The sequence below is a fragment of the Sinocyclocheilus rhinocerous genome, unplaced genomic scaffold (assembly GCF_001515625.1).
Source record: "Sinocyclocheilus rhinocerous isolate Xijiao unplaced genomic scaffold, SAMN03320098_v1.1 scaffold2264, whole genome shotgun sequence".
In the NCBI taxonomy this organism is placed as follows: Eukaryota; Metazoa; Chordata; class Actinopteri; order Cypriniformes; family Cyprinidae; genus Sinocyclocheilus; species Sinocyclocheilus rhinocerous.
The window spans coordinates 322645-340717 of NW_015665058.1; the positions used below are offsets into that span (position 1 = coordinate 322645).

An 18073-nucleotide genomic window follows, 5' to 3' on the forward strand; every position below is an offset into this window, starting at 1 on the left:
TGGAGAAAGTGGAGGGGTAAGCGAAGAGCTGCCGAAAAGGAACAGGTGAAGGGCTGGCAAAAACAGGCAGGAAAACAGGCAGAGACTCCACAGAGAATCAGATGTGGTAACATCCATGGGGGTAATGATAGAAAGAGTGGCCAGATGGTACAGACCCAGAGATGGGACGACCGAAGGAGACAGAGCCAATGTCAGGGGATCCCAGGGTGACGACAGAGAGCCGATGGAACTGAACGACACTACTGGCACTGGAGACCTAGGTGGAACTGCGGCGACGAGTATCTGAGGTGGAACAAGACCACCCCAGGACTGAGGCGGAGCCGGTGTGACCGAGGACCAAGGCGGACTGGGGGGGTGGGGTGTAGTAGGAGGAGCCTGCTGAAGCCATAGGGGTGGAGAAACAGAGTGCAGCAGAAGGCTTGTAGGTCTGTGCAGAAGGCTTGTAGCAGAAGGCTTGTAGGTCTGTGGCGCAGACAGGGTAACGACTTAGCAAGGTGGACCCAGTTGGACAAGGGAACTCTGTGGAGCCGTAAGGCTGAGGGTCTCTGGTGGAGCCGAGGGTGGGAGGAGCCAAGGCGGAGCTGACAGGTCGACATGCCAAGGTGGAGAGAAGGGATTAGAGGCTGGAGGCGGAGCCAAATGATCCTCTTGCTCAGGCGAGGCTGGTGACTGCATGACCTGAGGCTTCACATCGCTGCAAGGCACGATTTTGCAAGCAAAGTCATGCCTGATAGTGTCTTTATGTGGTGCATAGTTGTATGTAGGTTAGGGGCTTGAAAATGTTTTTCTCTACAAAAGGGGGGTCTGGCAGAAAAAGTTTGGGAACCACTGCTTTAACCTGATGTCCTAAAATAATTAAAGTTTTAATTAATTAATTCATTCATTCATTAAAAAAGAACAAAATAAAAAAAAATAAAAAAATAAATAAAACTTGAACAAAAATGTTAATAAAAACACGAAACGTAAAAATATAAACTAATTCAAACTATCAATAAAAACTCTTACAGTGTCTAATTGACACTAAAATAACACTGGGCTGAGGTGAATCTGAGGTTAATTTAAACATATTTTCTGATAGAAAAATGACTAGTTGGAAGATGGATCAGCTGAGAGTCAGCTGATATCTGAACTTTCTGAAATACTGCTAAGCTACATATAGTTTTGTCATCGCAACAGTTACAACTGTAAACCCCTAAACTATATACTAAGGGTGTCAAACTTAGGCCATGTCCACACGTACATGGAAGTTTTTCCTTCTTCCGTTTTAAAAAAAATCTCCGTCCACATGAAAATGCAAAAGCATGCTATGAAGCACTGTCAAGAGCATGCCAAGCCAACAGGTGGCGATATAATCTCAACCGTAAAGCCATGTTGGCCAATCAGAAGCCTGAAAAAGTTTCCAGTAGGCGGAGATAACAGCGCATGCTCTGATGTCACAAGCCAAAAACTCCTGATGTCACTGAAAGTTTCAGTGACCTGGTGCTGTGTTTGCGTGTGGACGGACGGCCAAACTGTACAGAAAAAGCTGCGGTTTTGAAAACACCCGTGTTCGTGTGGACAGGACCTTAGCTCCAGGAGGGCCACACATACATTTAGCTTTCAAAGTAATCCTGAAGGCTTTAATTAGCTGGTTCAGGTGTGTTTCATTAGAGTTCGAGAGCTGCATGTTGTAATTATCATAATTTGGAGATAACAATGCATGACATTCTACTTGGAGCTTTCCAAATCCTCAGACTCGGAATTATGCATTTCTATGGCACCATCAAAGCCTAAGCAGCACCTAAATGAGTCTGTGGTGGTTAGGTAGTACAGCAGTCACAGTGTCAAAGTCGTAGCTCTCAGAACATTCTCCCGCTTACAGGTTTTAATTACGATTTCTATGAGCATGTGAATACTTTGGTGCTTATAGTGTTGCCATAGAAACACATAATTCCAAGTCCGAGGACGTGGGCAGCTCCGAATAGAATGTCAAATGTTGTCATCTCGAAATTATGGTCAGACATGGTGAGACTGTAGCTGTGGTCCCCCAGGAGCTGACTTTGACATCCCTGATTTACTGTTCATATTTGTTTATTAAGTTTATTTTGTTCACATTTAAGAATCTCTCTGTGTGCTTGTGTGTTAATCGTATGCACAGAATATACTGTGAAGAAGAAAAACTGTGGCGGAGAGAATGAAATACTGAATGACACAGATCCTCTGTCTTCTACTGATGTGTCAGGACCTACTGCTTTAAACCAGCTTGGACAGTTCATAATGAAACAGAGCTATTTAATTGCTCTCATCATCACAATGGTAATATAATGTTTGTGGCCCTAATGTATATTGCTTTGTGAGTGAAGTATAGATGTTTAAAAAGGAATACAGTTCAAAAGTTTTATATTTAAAAAAGAATACAGGGGGGAAAACTGTTCATATACTTATTTCCACCCTTTCTTAAAATAAGAGAAAAAAAATTTCGGAGCGAATATGCAACTTTTATTATCAGATAAACTTTTATATTCAGCATCTTTCTCATTGTGTTTAGACATCCTCTTTTGCCTGTGCTAGGGTTTCCCTGCTCGCTCCCTTTATACCCAACCTTATACTCATTGCTTTATGTTATAATAGTGCTTTTTATTTTATTTAAAAAATATATATATCCATAAACTTATTCAAGTATGTTGCATAACCTGATTTCTGGAATATCCCTGGTCTCATCTTGATCCAGCAGTTCTTTGATGGCATACATAATGATAAGGTGGTAGCATTGACAAAAGTCTCACAAAATTTGCATTAAGGCATTATGGCACACTTTGCATTAAGGCAGGCGCAAGTTGATCTGCACAGGCCTGCATGAAGTCACCCAAGTGACTGTTTTTAGACAGTTTCCCCCAAAACTCCTCTCATCCTCCATTGGTTTGGACAAACAGATCCTGCACCTAACTTATTCCATTGGTTGAGCAACTGTTGTATTGCTTACAGTCAAGTCAAGTCAAGTCACCTTTATTTATATAGCGCTTTTAACAATACAGATTGTGTCAAAGCAACTGAACAGCATTAATTAGGAAAATAGTGTGTCAATAATGCAAAAATGACAATAGTAAACACAAATTTTTCAGTTAAAGGCAGTTCATCATTGAATTCAGTGATGTCATCATCCAGCTCAGTTCAGTTTAAATAGTATCTGTGCAATCAAGTCAACGATATCGCTGGAAATGAAGCAGGTCTTTACATTATTTAGGAAGTCAAGGCTTACTGTGAATGACTTATGTTTAGTTGTCTTTGCATGAAAGAAGGTATTTTATAACATAATTTAAATCATTATAATAAAAAAAAAAATACACACTTCATAATGTGCCATTACTGCACATTGTATTTAACAGATCATGTTTTCTGAATATCTGGTAACATTTATTATTATTATTATTTATTATTTTATGTTTTATACTTTACTTTTTTTTTTTTTTACTTTAAATGACTTCTGGTCATACGTGAATGAAAATTGTTCAACAAGTATTTCAGTACTTCTGAAATTTGTTTTCCAACTGGTATTAATTTGTTTAGACATTTCTGTGTCTGCGTGCATATGAATCGTAACATCTTTTAGGCTTACTCTTATGACACTTTTTAATGCACTATCCATATTATATCCTTACATTCATGCCTCTAATATGCTTGTTTTTCTTTGCATGCATGCAGGTATGGAGCATCAGCTATAACTCATGGCTTACGTTAGTGTTACTGGTGTGGTCATGTGCAATCTGGATGTTGAAGGATCGGCGGCGGTTCGCCATGCTAAGCGCTCCATTCCTTGCGGTCTATGGGACATTGCTGCTAGTGGTTACATTTATTAGTCAACTCCATCTTAAGCATATTGACATTTTCCCTACTTTACCAAAGCATGTCTTGACTGACTTTGATGTCTATGGTTATCCAGTGCCCTGTGTGCACCTTGCTGCAAAGGTATGTAAAACTAAATCTTGGGATAAAGCTTAACAAAGAGTTCTTAGTGTAGAGCTGCACGATTAGCTATGTCTATTACCCTTTGATTTGTATGATTATGATTGAAAATGATTACATACTGTTCCAGAGAGAGCAGTTGTCATCAGTGAAATAGCCTCACAAATACTAATTTTAGCTACACATTCAAATTACAAACAATTACAAACATTCAAATAATCACAGAAGTACAAACTGAAGTTTTCAATTCCCCATGAAATCCATCCGGATTGCTTTAGAAAATAAATAATTATTATAGGTTTATCAAAGTGTATTTGGGTAAAGTAAATTATTTAGAAGCTATTTATTTTTGCACACTCTCATAAATAACATGACATCAAAACATCAAAAAATTACATATTGGAGCTTTACATGTCAAATAAGTTTAATGCTTGAATGCTGTAAAAACTAAAAAGTAGTTTGTTCCTCTTATAATGTTAGAAAAATAAACTGATTAACTCATTATAAAGAAGATAGTCACCAGGAACAGTAAAAGGCTTGAGTAATTAATAGTTAGTTTCTAACCGAATGAAAATTCATTGTGAACTTTTAAAAAGATACATTACAATTGCAAAACAATCAAAAACACGAGTAGAGGTCTGTGCAGCTGGCAAACTAATGTGCTGACTTCTCTCTCAGATATGGCAGTGAACATTGTTAATTAAATTAAGCGTGGACTGTACAGTATGTTAACTGTGATAGGATGATTGACAGGCTGATTTATGGTTACAAAAACACATAACTATGTGACAAAGCAGTCCGTTTTGAAAATGAAATGGCATGGTAGTATGTTCCAAAACGTTCAGTCTTAAATTTGAATTTATCCACAATTGTGCAGTTTTTTCAAACTGTTCCTGTAGTATCCCCAGCACTAACTTATTTAACCCAGGTTAATTAACAGTATTCTAAAGTGAAAAGCATGATAAATCCTAGTAATTACTTAAGTAATTGAAAGCTTTTGAGGTTTTTGTAAGGTTTTGGATAATAATTCCTTCTGATGCATTTGATAATTGAGTCATTACTAGTGGGTTACCATGATCTTCACTTTAGAATTAAGTATACATTATGCATTAATTGCATTAAATGTTTGAAAAAATAGTAGTTACTGATTAGCTAAAAGTGAATGACCTCATTCAGCTAAGTGCTATTACTTACTAATTTGTTAATCAGAGTTTTCTGTTATAGTTAAAAGTAGTTCCTAGTATGTTAATATTGTGTTACACATTTGTTCTTGTGTAGTTATTTGTTAATGATGGAACAGCATTCTAAAGTGTTATTGAACAACTTTAATAATAAGTGTTACCTATAACTTTCCCATGTTTTTTTTACAATCTAATTAATTCTTTGCAGGTTTCTTACACATTTAGTTTCTGGATTTTACTTAGACAACAGCTGAAAGAAAAAAATGAAGAGGAGCTGCAGACAGCAGATCATTTAATGGAAGTCAAAGTACAATCATGTATGCATATCCTTTTGATTTAAAAATAGTTTATACCAATCTGTGCATGATATAGAAAAATACTATTTTTTTGGGGGGGGGGGCAGTTTACGTTTACTTACTGAACACTTACTGCTTCTTACAAAAATAACACAAAAGGACATTTTTAAATCATAAGTAGCAATATAACAATATGAAGAAAATGGTTTAAAAAAAATCAAGGACAAAACTAAGTGCAACGTCATCATCTTAAGAGCATTGTGGTAACACTTTATTTTGATGGTCCCTTTAACACATTCTGTTGACTATAAGTAACGTTGCACCTACATGTCTACTAACTCTCATCAGAGTATTAGTAGACTGTTTGCTTAATATCTGCTAACTCTTTATTGTCATGGTCTCCCAACAGACATTCTACTGACTATAAGTAATTTTGCAAGTACATGTCAACATATTCTATCCCTAACCCTACCAGTCTACTAATACTCTACTAATACTCTAATGAGAGTTAGTAGACATGTAGGTGCAACGTTACTTATAGTCAACAGAATGTGTTAAAGGGACCATCAAAATAAAGTGAAACCAGCATGGTTTCCCAACCCTGGTCCTGAAGCACCCACAATACCTCTGGGTGCTTCTCAAATGGAAACGGAAGGCTTCATCCTTCCTAGACCAGTCCTTCTGTGGCATCATCACTAGGGCTTTTCATGCAGTGCTTGACCCAAGGTTATCGTCATTTTAAACCCGGTTAAAGGTACATTTCACACTTGTAATTTATAAGCGGATTTATGAACGTAAATAGGTTGTGTGATGTGCTCGTCTAATCAATGACACTGACGCCGCAAATATGCAGATAAGAATGCTAACCCAGGGTTTAGGAATGTACAGTGTAAACAGGTCAGTTTATGAATACCCAGGATTAACTGTTAACCCATGGTAAATTATGAGCAGTGTAAGACGTGAAGAAAGTTAACCCAGAATTCTATTTACCCGGGGTTTAGAATAACCCAGGGTTAACTATTTAATGTGTGAAAACCCCTAATAAATGCTAGAACGAGATGGTCTATTAAGTCTGTATGGCTATGTGTTAAGGCTTTCTGCCCCTGTGTTCACAGCTTGAAAATATTATTAATATATATATATATATATATATTAGAGAATCGTTGGACAACTCTATGTGGTCTCCGAGTGGTTTACATCATGGACAGTTTAGTGTAATTTAGCTGAGAACAATCATCGAATAACAAGTGATGGGAATGGGAAACTGGAAACAGTCAAGTTAACTTTATTTACATAGCACTTTATACAGTACAGATTGCTTCAAAGAAGTATCATTATTTAGTGACCTCATTCATTACAAGTACAGCTAAATGAATACTACAATATTCAATGTATTGCCCAGCCCTGCCTCTGTTTCACCAGAAATAGTTAATTTAGTTTTTACAATTATTTCAGAAACATAACTCAGAAAACAGCAGAATGCACAGCTCTGTTTATCATGGATATTTACTTGATATTTTGTGCCTCAAAGTTATATATATATATAATCTCAGACAACTCAACCAAGTATTTTTAATACACACATGTATTTGAAGAAAAAAAAAAGCTCAAGCTAGTTTGCTGGTCATTGTTGGTTTATGATGGTCTAAGCTAGTTCATCTTTTGGCTATCTTATGTTGCTTTCCGGAAGGTTTACTAACAGTTGAGGACACAGTCTTATATATGTCCTTTATGTTTGTTTGAAAATATAACACCTTATCTCAATTTCAAAATAAGTAATATAATGTAGAAATGTGTGTTTCTATTATAGGTGACATCAGCCATACCTCTCAAATGATGATTATGTTGGGAGCATTAGTTAAAGGCATTTTGGTGAAGTACTGGATCTTCTGCTGCTGCTTCATGTTCTTCTTTGTCAGTTTCTCTGACAAAGTAGCAGTCTTCAAAATCCTCTATATCTGCTTATTCCTCTTCTGTGTGGTTCTGTATGAGGTGAGCTTACACCAAGTGTTAACTTTTTCCAAGCAAGAGATTCCTGATCCATATTCTCAGCCAAACTGCAGAGTCTCTGACATAAAAATGCTTATATGTTTCCTTAAGAAAACCAATGAACATTACGTTACATTAAACAACCAAGTTTCTGAATTAAAAACCCTTGTCCTAGGTTCATCATGTCACTGCATTGTCTGGCAGAGAGACATTTACATTTGTTTAATGGTTTTTGGTTAACTATTAAAAAATCTAAATAGTATATGTATTAGTTCATAGACCCCCTGAAGCAGCTTTGTGGACTCTGAGTTGACAAAAGTCTATAAAGCATATATTCACAAAAATATTTCTATAGATTGTTTTCCCCTTTCAGATATTAATATAAAAACATGACATATGGAGGCAAAATGTGTTAACATTTAATTTTTGTATTTTTTGTATTTTTGTATTTTTTTATATTTTAAGAAGAACTCTAGATAAACTGATGCAAACTAGTTTAATATAATTTGAAACAGTACTGATTTGATTTTTTTCTATTTTTTTCTATACTAAAGTAGCCTATATTATACAGACAGTTATACAGAATGTTGACATTCCCCATTCAAGGATTTAATACAATTTTCATACAACTTTTAATTTACAGCAGATTTAATTCACAAACAACTGACAATAATTTATAACCTACACTGTAAAAAAAAGGGTCAAATGACTTGCAGCAACTCCTGCCACACAAAAACTAATTTAAAAATGAAAGTAAAATATCCTAATTTAAGTAAAGTGGAAAAAATTTTACTGAAATTTTCATTAAATGTTTTACAGAAAAACACTGTTATTTTACAGGTTTTTCCTGAATTATTATTTCACTGCCCTGTAGGCAAGTTCAAGTTATAGAATCCCGTCAAGGGGCCAAACAAGAAGGCCCCACAGCTCTGGCCGGGGTGCCAAATCATGCCCTTAGCTTGCGAGAGACGGTCCTTCCTGTATGGTATTGGCCAGGGGGCTGCAGATAGCAGCTGAATCAACATGTCTGGTTCCTCTAGAGTGGGGCCACCAGGAGGACTGAGCATTTGACTTCCCTAACCCGTTTGATGACCTGAGAAAGCAGGGCAATCGGGGGTAAGGTTTACAGTTGAGTGCAGGGCCAATCATGGGTCAGGGCATCTCACTGTTTCAAGAAATAAATTGGGCAGTGAGAGTTGTCTTCTGAGGCGAAGAGGTCCACCTCTGCCCTCCCGAAGATGGACCAAATCATTTGAACCATTTGAGGATGTAGTCTCTAATCTCCCGGAGCTACATTGTGTACGTGAGAGCAGGAGGGGCGGGTTCACCTTCATTGAAGATGGTGATCCGGGAGCGAAGCAGGGACAGACTCATGCTCTTGCAGTGAAAACAGCCTGTCTCAGTGAGCACAGCCTCAGCGTGGGAGTGGCCCAGGCAAGCGGCGCACACACAAATGTGAAGCTGTCAGCGATACAGAATCATTGGTGACAGCATTCTATTCCAATCCGCCTAAAAGGATTAAACCGCTCGATGTAAACGAGGGGTGCTGATCCTTACATGCAAAACACACCAGCGGATCAATGTACTGGGGCAGAGTGGGCACACGGAACATGTGCCGGTGTGAGCTCACTCAAACCCGGTTACTCAGCTCCATAACTCCATGAGTCAGTTTTTTTCTCCGAGCTCGCTGAGAGAGGAGAAAAGGGAGAGCTTTCATTGAAGAAGGCGATCTGTGAGCGGAGAAGAGCGAGACTCGTGCTCTTAGCGAGAAAATGCCGTCTCAGTGAACATGCAGTCCCTGTGTGGGTGCTGCCAAAACAGGAGACGCACTCACTATGCACTTCTGCATCGTGCAGGGGTTCCCTGAATGAGCCACTCTCACGGCGCAATGTTTGCAACAACTTTGCTAGGAAATTTGCTCAGAAATTTGCTCTTTTAATGTGCCGGATGGCCACAGGGGAGGCTTCCGCTTCTTCCACTGCCAGGGCTATTCTACAAGCGGTGAGCATCTAGCTGGCTGAGCTTCTTCCTTCTTCTTCTTCTTGATAGCAGAGTCAGCGAAGAGATGATCTTGTCGCTGAAGGAGAAAATTCGGATGAAATGGCGCTCTAAGCCGACTTATATAGCATCGGCTCCTCCCCTTCTGGTGGGCTAGAGCGCCATTGGTTTGTGCAGCTACACAAACGTGAACAAATCAGGCTTCAGTAACAGAGTAAACAGGAGTTTCCCCATAGCGTCAGCGACGCAACAGGAGAGACCGTTCAATAGGGAACGACATGTTTTTGCTTCCACTCAAAATGGGCATTGTCAAAATGTTATAATAAATGATCTGTGGGGTATTTTGAGCTGAAACTTCACAGTAGTGATGGGCGCTTTTGAAGCACTGCAATGATCTCTGTGAACCCGTGAATCATGCGAGTTCATTGAGATCGACTCCCAGTGGCGAACCATTGAACCAGTGTCTATGGTTTTTATATGATCTCGGATCAGTTTGATTGATTTGTAGACATTTTTAGTGAGACATTTGTGTTATTAAAAGGATGAGTTGTAGTTAATAGTCTCTTATTGCCCTGTTTAGACAAGCTCTCCATAAAACAAACAAAACAAGCCCTGCAAATTAATAATAATTATTTTGAAAAACACATAATATACAGACACCTCATATTTAATGGTATTTTATTATTTAATGTATAATACTTTCAATAAAACATTTGCAATGCTTTTGTAAAATGTTATTTGTAAATGCATGTTTTGGCCTGAGTTTTTGTTGCATTTACACAGTTTTGACCAGCAGGCGTCACCAGCGTGTGGTGTTTCGAGCGCTTTGTGAATAATTTTGCAAAGCAATTGGTTCAATGAACTGACATGATTCACAGGTTCACAGAGATCATCACCCCACCAGTCAGCAAAACCATCGAAATTTCAAAACTTTTCGAAACAGTTATGACATAACGAAGCCTCGTTTACTGAAATCGTGTGACTTTGGCAGTTTGAAACAAATGATTCACAAAAGTTTCGAAGCTTCACGAAGTGATGTGCTCAAATGTGCTCATCACTATCGTGGCTTGATACCACCCAAGGACATTTCTCTGATTAAGTGATTTAGTGTTAGTTATTAATTTCACCTTGCAGTCCTACTGCACAAACTCCTGCAGTGCTGTGATTTTTTATTAAAGACTTTATAGTCATTATACAGAAAATGTTTTGACAGGGTCATTCAGACACACACAGACATCCAGAATCAGCATATGAATCTCAACAATAGTGACAATCGACAAAATATTCTGATAAACATGTCAATTCTGAACGTTACAAAACAAGCTACTAAAGTCACAAAAAAGCTTTTTGTTGTTTGTCACCATTGTTGAGATTTATACGCTATTGAGGTCTCTGTGTATCTAACACACAGCTCAAAACATTTTCTTTCTAATAACTTTAAAAAAAAACAATAGAATATCTTATTGGCAGAACACTCATGCCATAATATCACAAACATGTTGTAAATAATGTAAAATTAACAGCTTACACACTCGAAGATTAGACTCTGGATGAGATTAGTGAATCAGTCCACTACATGATGACTTTAGCATCAGCACGAAGTAGCCAACATCATCTGATCACATTTTCTCTCGCATTTGTAGCCATTGGATAAAAAAAAGGGTCAAGAGCCCAACTACAGCAAACAATGATCTCCATCATGTTGACTTTATTATTTTAAATGTTAATAAAACATAATTCTCAACAATAACTTGTGGATGAAATGAAGTCAAACTGCTTAGTAATAAGTGAAGATGCTGAGATCTTGAGAGATCTGTTAGTGTTTAATGTTCTGTTGCTGCCAGTTATTTGACAGGTTTTTTTAATTATTTTTTTCTTCTTTACAGTGTTTTCCTGATAAACATTTAATGCATGTTTTTGCACTTATTTAATTTTATGCACACACACACACACACACACACACACACACACATAGTTCTCTTATTGAATCTAATTACACTTGGAAATGTGTCACATTATCAAAGTAAAATGGTTTGTGAATTCTATTTGACTTCAATATTGATATAACTGTTGTGTCCAGGTACATTATGAAGTATGGAGGAGTCTATTGAAGCATTTCTGGGCGGTAGTGGTTGGATACTCCATGCTAGTGTTGATCCTGATCTACATGTACCAGTTTAAAAGTGTCTGTAACCTGTTCCAACAGATATTAGGCATACCAGAGGAGCGGTAAGTACTGGTATGTAGACACATAAACATAATGTGTCATAATTCAGAAACAGTGACATGTGGGTGTAATATTTGCCTATTTAAATTGATTTCAGGGGCATATTTTACCTTTTACCTTTACCTGATAATGTCTGACCCTATTCAAAAATGATTCTGCTTTCATTCATATAGCATGTATGTATATTTATGAGACAGATGTCACATATGAAATCCATGTGTTCACTCTTTGTCAGGTTGCGAGACATTGGGCTAGAACAGTTTGACACCATTGAACTATTTGCACAAATCTTACTGCCAGCCTTCTTCCTTCTGGCCTGCATTCTTCAGCTGCATTATTTCAACTGTGATTTCCTCTCTCTAACTGATCTTCAGATGGTAGTGACAAGAAACAGAATTAACAGGTGTGTAAAAATAGTCAGACACACAAATATACACTGAACAAAATTATAAACGCAGCACTTTTGTTTTTGCCCCCATTTTTCATGAGCTGAACTCAAAGACCTTTGTCCTTTGGAAATAATGACCAAACTCAGGAAAGCTTATATTTAACATCAGATTAAAAACTCCACAACATTCAGTTCTTTGTTAATTATAATAAGGGCAATCTAGTTTAATCTTGTAACTTGCTTAAAACAGGAGTTTTCAAACCGGTCCTGGAGGCATCCCATCACTGCACATTTTGTATGTCTCCCTTATCGAACACACACAATTCAGGTCTTTCAGTCTCTATTAAAGTTGAATCAGGTGTGTTAGATATGGAAGACATACAAAATGTTCAGTGCTGTTGAGCAGTGTTTCCCAGCCCTGTTCCTGAAGACAATGGCTATCCAGTCCTGGTCCTGGAGGGCCAATGTACTCCAGAGTTTACTCCAGTCTGCCCCAACCTACTTGCCTGGAAGTTTCTATTGATACTGAATACCTTGATAAGTTGGTTTCATTAGGTTTTGAGTTAAACTTTAAAAGTTAAAAGGACTGGACACCTGGCTCTGCAAGTCTACGCCCCTGCATACTCCACAGCTTCTATCCAGTCTGTGAAGAAGTGATGTCTGTCAGGTGTGGTGTTGAGGGATGAGGCAAGGACTCAAATGCAGCAATAATAGGCAGCAATAATGGGCATTTATTTAAATTCTAAACAAAAACAAATCAAAACTAGCCAGTAGGGGAAAACACACAGTCTCTGGCACAGAAAGGCAGAGAAGAGCCAGACATGGCAGGGCTATACAAGGCAAGGCAAGCCAAGCCAGTGCAGTACATGTCTTTTAATGGTACATTCTTTGAAACATAATTATATTAATATCGTATGATATAATTTCAGAGAAGAAGACCTAAAGGAAACACTGAAGGCGATTTTTGATATGTGAGTATTTGAACTCTTGCAGCAGCTTTCGTTTAAATTGTCGTTAAATTTCGTTAAATTTTTTAATATTGTAGTACTTAGGTTTCAGAGAAAATGCTAGGGATTTTTTAGCTATATTGGTTAGCATGGGAAATAGGCTTATTATGAGTGCAAACAATATACAGTAATTCTCTGAATTTCTTTTAGTATTGTGACATATTACTGCTAGGGGTGTAACAATATATTGTGTCACAATATATCTCAGTACAAAAAATGTGTACAAATCACCCAAAATGAAAATTACTGTGTGAGGAAAAACTACATTAAACTACTATATATAATGTTGAATATAATGTATAATAATGCAATGGGGGAATATTTGTGGGTCATGTGGGTAATGCCAAATGTCTTATGTTACCTGTAAAAAGTGGCCTACATTATTTTAAATATATCTAGTCAGTGACAGAGTGCAAACATATTTGTCTAAAATAATTCTGTATTTTCAGCTTCAGAATCATGAATATTTTTATTCTGGTTTCACCACTGTCCTGTGCATTGAGTTACCAGCACCAAGTCCAAGCCTATTAATTTACACCCCCATTGTAATACCAAATTTAGCATTTTATCAACGGTACATTTTCTGTTAACCTTTTTTCCATAAGTCTTGGAGTATCATAATAATATTGTGTTGTGAGTTCAGTATCGTGATATGTATTGAATCATGACATGAGGGATCGTTACACCCCTAATTACTGCTAATGTTTCATTCATGTTATGTGCAGTGGCAGTATATGCTGCAACTACTATGATTGGATAATCATAGATTAGCCATAAATTAGTAGGCAGTGCTCTAATATTGGCACATTAGAACCTCAGACCCAAGTTTTAGTCTTAGCTCAAGGTCCCTCCTCCATTTTGTCCCTCTCTCAATCCACTAAAATTTTTTATTTAATTAATTACATGATGTGCCAGTTAAATTAAAATTAAATATACTATTGGTCCGGACTTAAAAAGGAAAACCCTGAACACCCATACATTATCTTGGCAACACTTTACATTAAGATTCCCTTTGTAAAAGGTTTATAAAGGCGTTCATATATGACTAATAACTCATTTACAAATGCATTATAAATCATTGATAAACAGTTATAAATGCATGAATAAAAAGGGTGATGATAAAAATAATAAAATCCTTTAATGGAGATCCAGAAGATGAAGCAAACAATAGCACACAGGGCAACATAAGTTCAATAACCAACAAACTCAAAGAACTCAGGATGGAGACTAAATAAGGGAACTAATGAGGGAAAGACAGGTGCAGGGAGTTAACTAATAATGACATAACAAGATAATGAACCAAAACACAAGAAGGGCAAACCAGAGCAAGGAGATACAACAGAAAAGAGCAAACTAAGTTCATAACTGTGACAGAAATTATCAAACTTTATTTTGGAGGGGGGAAAAACATAAAAGCACAACCATGACTTGATGAGATATTAATAATGAAAATATGTAATTTAGCAGTTTTGTAAAAATCATTAAATCAATGACTGAAAGCACCATTACAGAACATTATCACATTAATAAGCAATCAATAATTATTTTTGATATCATGATAAAGCCCACTGTAACTTGAGTATTTAGCCATCCACACTTGCAGTACCTCCACACGAGTGAACCATCCACGGCAGCGCCGGTGTGGTTATTTATTTGTATGGTAACTTATAAATTGAACCAACACAGCAATTACACATATAAACACTATAACTAATTATCAATTATTTAAAATGCAAGTTTAAATTAGTTATTAGTAATTTATGAACACATTTATGAACCCTTTATAAAGGGAACCTTAATGTAAAGTTGTTAGCATTATCTTTTCTCAGTTGCATGGCCTTCTGTCATGTCTACATATAAATAATAATAATAATAATAAATTGTAATAAATTATAATACATTTGATAAAACATCTGATCTTACCTTTTAATATTCATGTCCAATTGGGAGTATTGTCCGGACCTCTGCTGGGAAGGAAATATAGAGACCAGCGTTATTTTGAATTCAGCTCTTAATTGGGTTGATGATTTTGGCTTCCATTGACCATTGCCACATCATTTTGTTCTCAACAAACTACACAATATGTACAAGTAAAGATTTTCAACTTGAATATTTCGTTCATCAAGATCCAATGTGTGATTTAAGTGATCCCTTAATAAATTATATTACCATAAATATTCCCGCAAAGGACCAACGTTTTCAGTCCAGGGTTGTGCTGTAGAACTCGCTAAAACTTGCTTTGATTTCAGGTGGTATTTCAGGCAAGAATAGCTTTGATGGCTTATTGCAGATAGAGTTAAAGTCTTTGGTCATATTAGTGGTTCCATCAGGATGTGTTTTGAATTCATAATTTCCCTTCAGAGGGACCAAACCCAAAATGTGTTAATAGGTTTAACGTGTATATATATATATATATATATATATATATGTATGTGTGTGTGTGTGTGTGTGTGTGTGTGTTATGTTCATTGCAGCCCAGGTAGCTGGTTCTTTAATATAACCTACATTACTTGGATCCTATGGTCCCCATACTTTCCCATCCAAAGCACCTTTGTATTTTTTACACTATGAAAACTCTTTTAATAAACATTGACTTTGTTTTTACTCACTGCAGGATGAAGAAAAACACTGAGAAATTGAAGAAATGGTGAGTGAAGGGTGGACACAAACTTACGTTCATGTGAGAGTTTATTAGAGGTGTACCCCTAACACTGCACATTTTGCGTGTCTCCTTTGTCCGACACACCCATTTCAGTTTTTGGAGTCTCTACAAATACGATCATGAGTGGAATAAGGTTTGTTAGGAGTGTAAGGTGACTTGCTAAATGTGCAGTGTTGAGGGTACTCCAAGAACGTGGTTGGGAACCACTGTATTAGAGAGCCATTCAAGCCACAGAAGTTGATGGTACATGCAAAGATCAATCAGGATACACATACGGAAAGGACAAAAATGGAACCACTATGAAAACAACAAACAGTGAATGGTCAGAAATGCAGTAGAAACATTAGAAAGCCCTTAGGAACAATATAGAACCTGAGGCCAAAAAAATTATTCAGTTAGTCAATGAGCAAGAGAAAATCAAAAGAATAGAACTCCAAAGTTACAGTGCACCGCATAAATGAGTACAACCTATGGTAGAAATTCCCCTATGCACCCAAGTTAAGATACCTGCTGGGGTCTTGTCTACTGGCTACGTATCCCCAAAGGGTCAACTGGCGACACATACAAATGTATACTCTAGAACGTCTATTGGTGATGTTTGCAGAGTTCCGGACAACGTTTTGCCCCTTTTGAAAACTATCAATTGGGACTAAGATCTTTAGTGTTCAACTAACCTGCTGCACAGCTGTAACAGACAGACTGCAGACAGTGCCTTTGAATATGCTTTAATCACGGCTGAGAGGACCTCATACCAATAACAGCTAATCTGCCTGAAAAAAAAAAACAGTTTATATAGCATAGGTGCATGGCAAAGTTGACATGATTCATTACATCATTTTTCTGTAATATAATTGGTTGTTCTTATGTGCAATTGATTACTTCAGCTCATTACTCAAGTCATGGGTTGTTATGGTTATTTTTATATTCAGACATACGTCTAGCCGTCTTGTCCATATGCTTTCTTATCAAAGTGATAAAATGTTGTGTTGCAAAAATGAGTACACCTTCTTGAAAGTTACTAAATAAAACTGAATTACTAAATCATTCTCAAACTTCATGCTGCAAACAGTGTTAACACTTGGGAGAGACCTGTCAGGAGACTAATTTTTAGCACAAAAGAGGACAATGGTACCAAAGGAATACCAAATCGTTGTTTTAAGTGTGGAAATATAGCAAAAGTGTCACAGAAATTCAAAAACAAAGGACTTGCGTCAAGGCCCCTGAAATAACCAGGCCTTCACTTTAAACCTGCATTTAGTGATAAGTGATTTTTGGCTGGAAAAGGTGCAGGAGAAATACCAGTCAAGTGTCTCAGAGCTGGCAAAAGCTATGAAAACAGTGACTGTTTATCTCAATGTGTAAGATGCGGCCTGCAGAAGTAATCTGCATGGCTGTTGTCCATAATGGAACTACCTACTGTAGCCAAAACACAATAAACTCATTTAACCATTTCTGAGGCCCATATTTAGAAATCTGGGAATCCATACTCTGGTCTCATGAGACCAAGCCAATCATTTCAGATCTAACAGCATCCAAAATGTTATGGTGTTGCCAGAGGAGTACAGTGAGAAGTGCCTGGTTCCCACAGTGAAGTTTAATGGTAGTAAAGCTCTTCTATAGGGGTGTATGAGTGCTGAACATGTGAGGGAGTTGTGCTTTATCAATGCTGTCATGATTTCACACACCACTGTGTGATGTAATAATAAAAAAACAAACTTGAAACAGAAGATGCTACCCTCTCCTCATTCCCTGCGTTGTTGGGTATTTTTTCAACATGACAATGACGGTATGCAATCTCTCAAGGTGAAAATCCTTTAGTGGACATGTATTTCATCTTAACAATCTTGAGCACCTGTGGGGGATTCTGTAGAGGCAAGCTGAGCAACATTCACCATTAAACACCAGAGCATTTACATTTACATTACATTTAATCATTTAGCAGACGCTTTTATCCAAAGCAACTTACAAATGAGGACAATGAAAGCAATCAAAATCAACAAGAGAGCAATGATATGCAAGTGCTATAACAAGTCTCAGTTAGCTTAATGCAGTACACATAGCAAGGTTTTTTTTTTGTTGTTGTTTTTTAAATTATATAATAAATAAAAAGAAAACAGATAGAATAGAAAAAGAATAGAGCAAGCTTGTTTTAAAGTAAACAAGCAGTTAGTAAATTAATAGAGTGCAAGTCTAAAAGGGGCAAGTTTTTTAGACTTTATTTTTTAAAGAATAGAATTAGAATAGAGAGTGTTAGAGTTAGAGGGTCAAATAAAGATGGAAGAGATGTGTTTTTAGTCGATTCTTGAAGATGGCTAAGGACTCAGCTGCTCGGATTGAGTTGGGCAGGTCATTACAACAGGAGGGAACATTTAATTTAAAAGTC

The 18073-nt window shown here is 37.0% G+C and overlaps 1 protein-coding gene across 1 annotated transcript in view; it reads left to right on the forward strand.

The window, feature by feature from the left end:
• Window positions 1-18073, forward strand: part of LOC107731100 (piezo-type mechanosensitive ion channel component 2) — a 173300-nt gene that overhangs the window by 46561 nt on the left and 108666 nt on the right. Inside the window, 8 exon segments of the mRNA XM_016542086.1 lie at window positions 2138-2295; window positions 3682-3945; window positions 5332-5440; window positions 7230-7411; window positions 11487-11635; window positions 11869-12036; window positions 12951-12992; window positions 15643-15675. Of these exon segments, the coding sequence (XP_016397572.1) occupies window positions 2138-2295; window positions 3682-3945; window positions 5332-5440; window positions 7230-7411; window positions 11487-11635; window positions 11869-12036; window positions 12951-12992; window positions 15643-15675 (1105 nt within the window).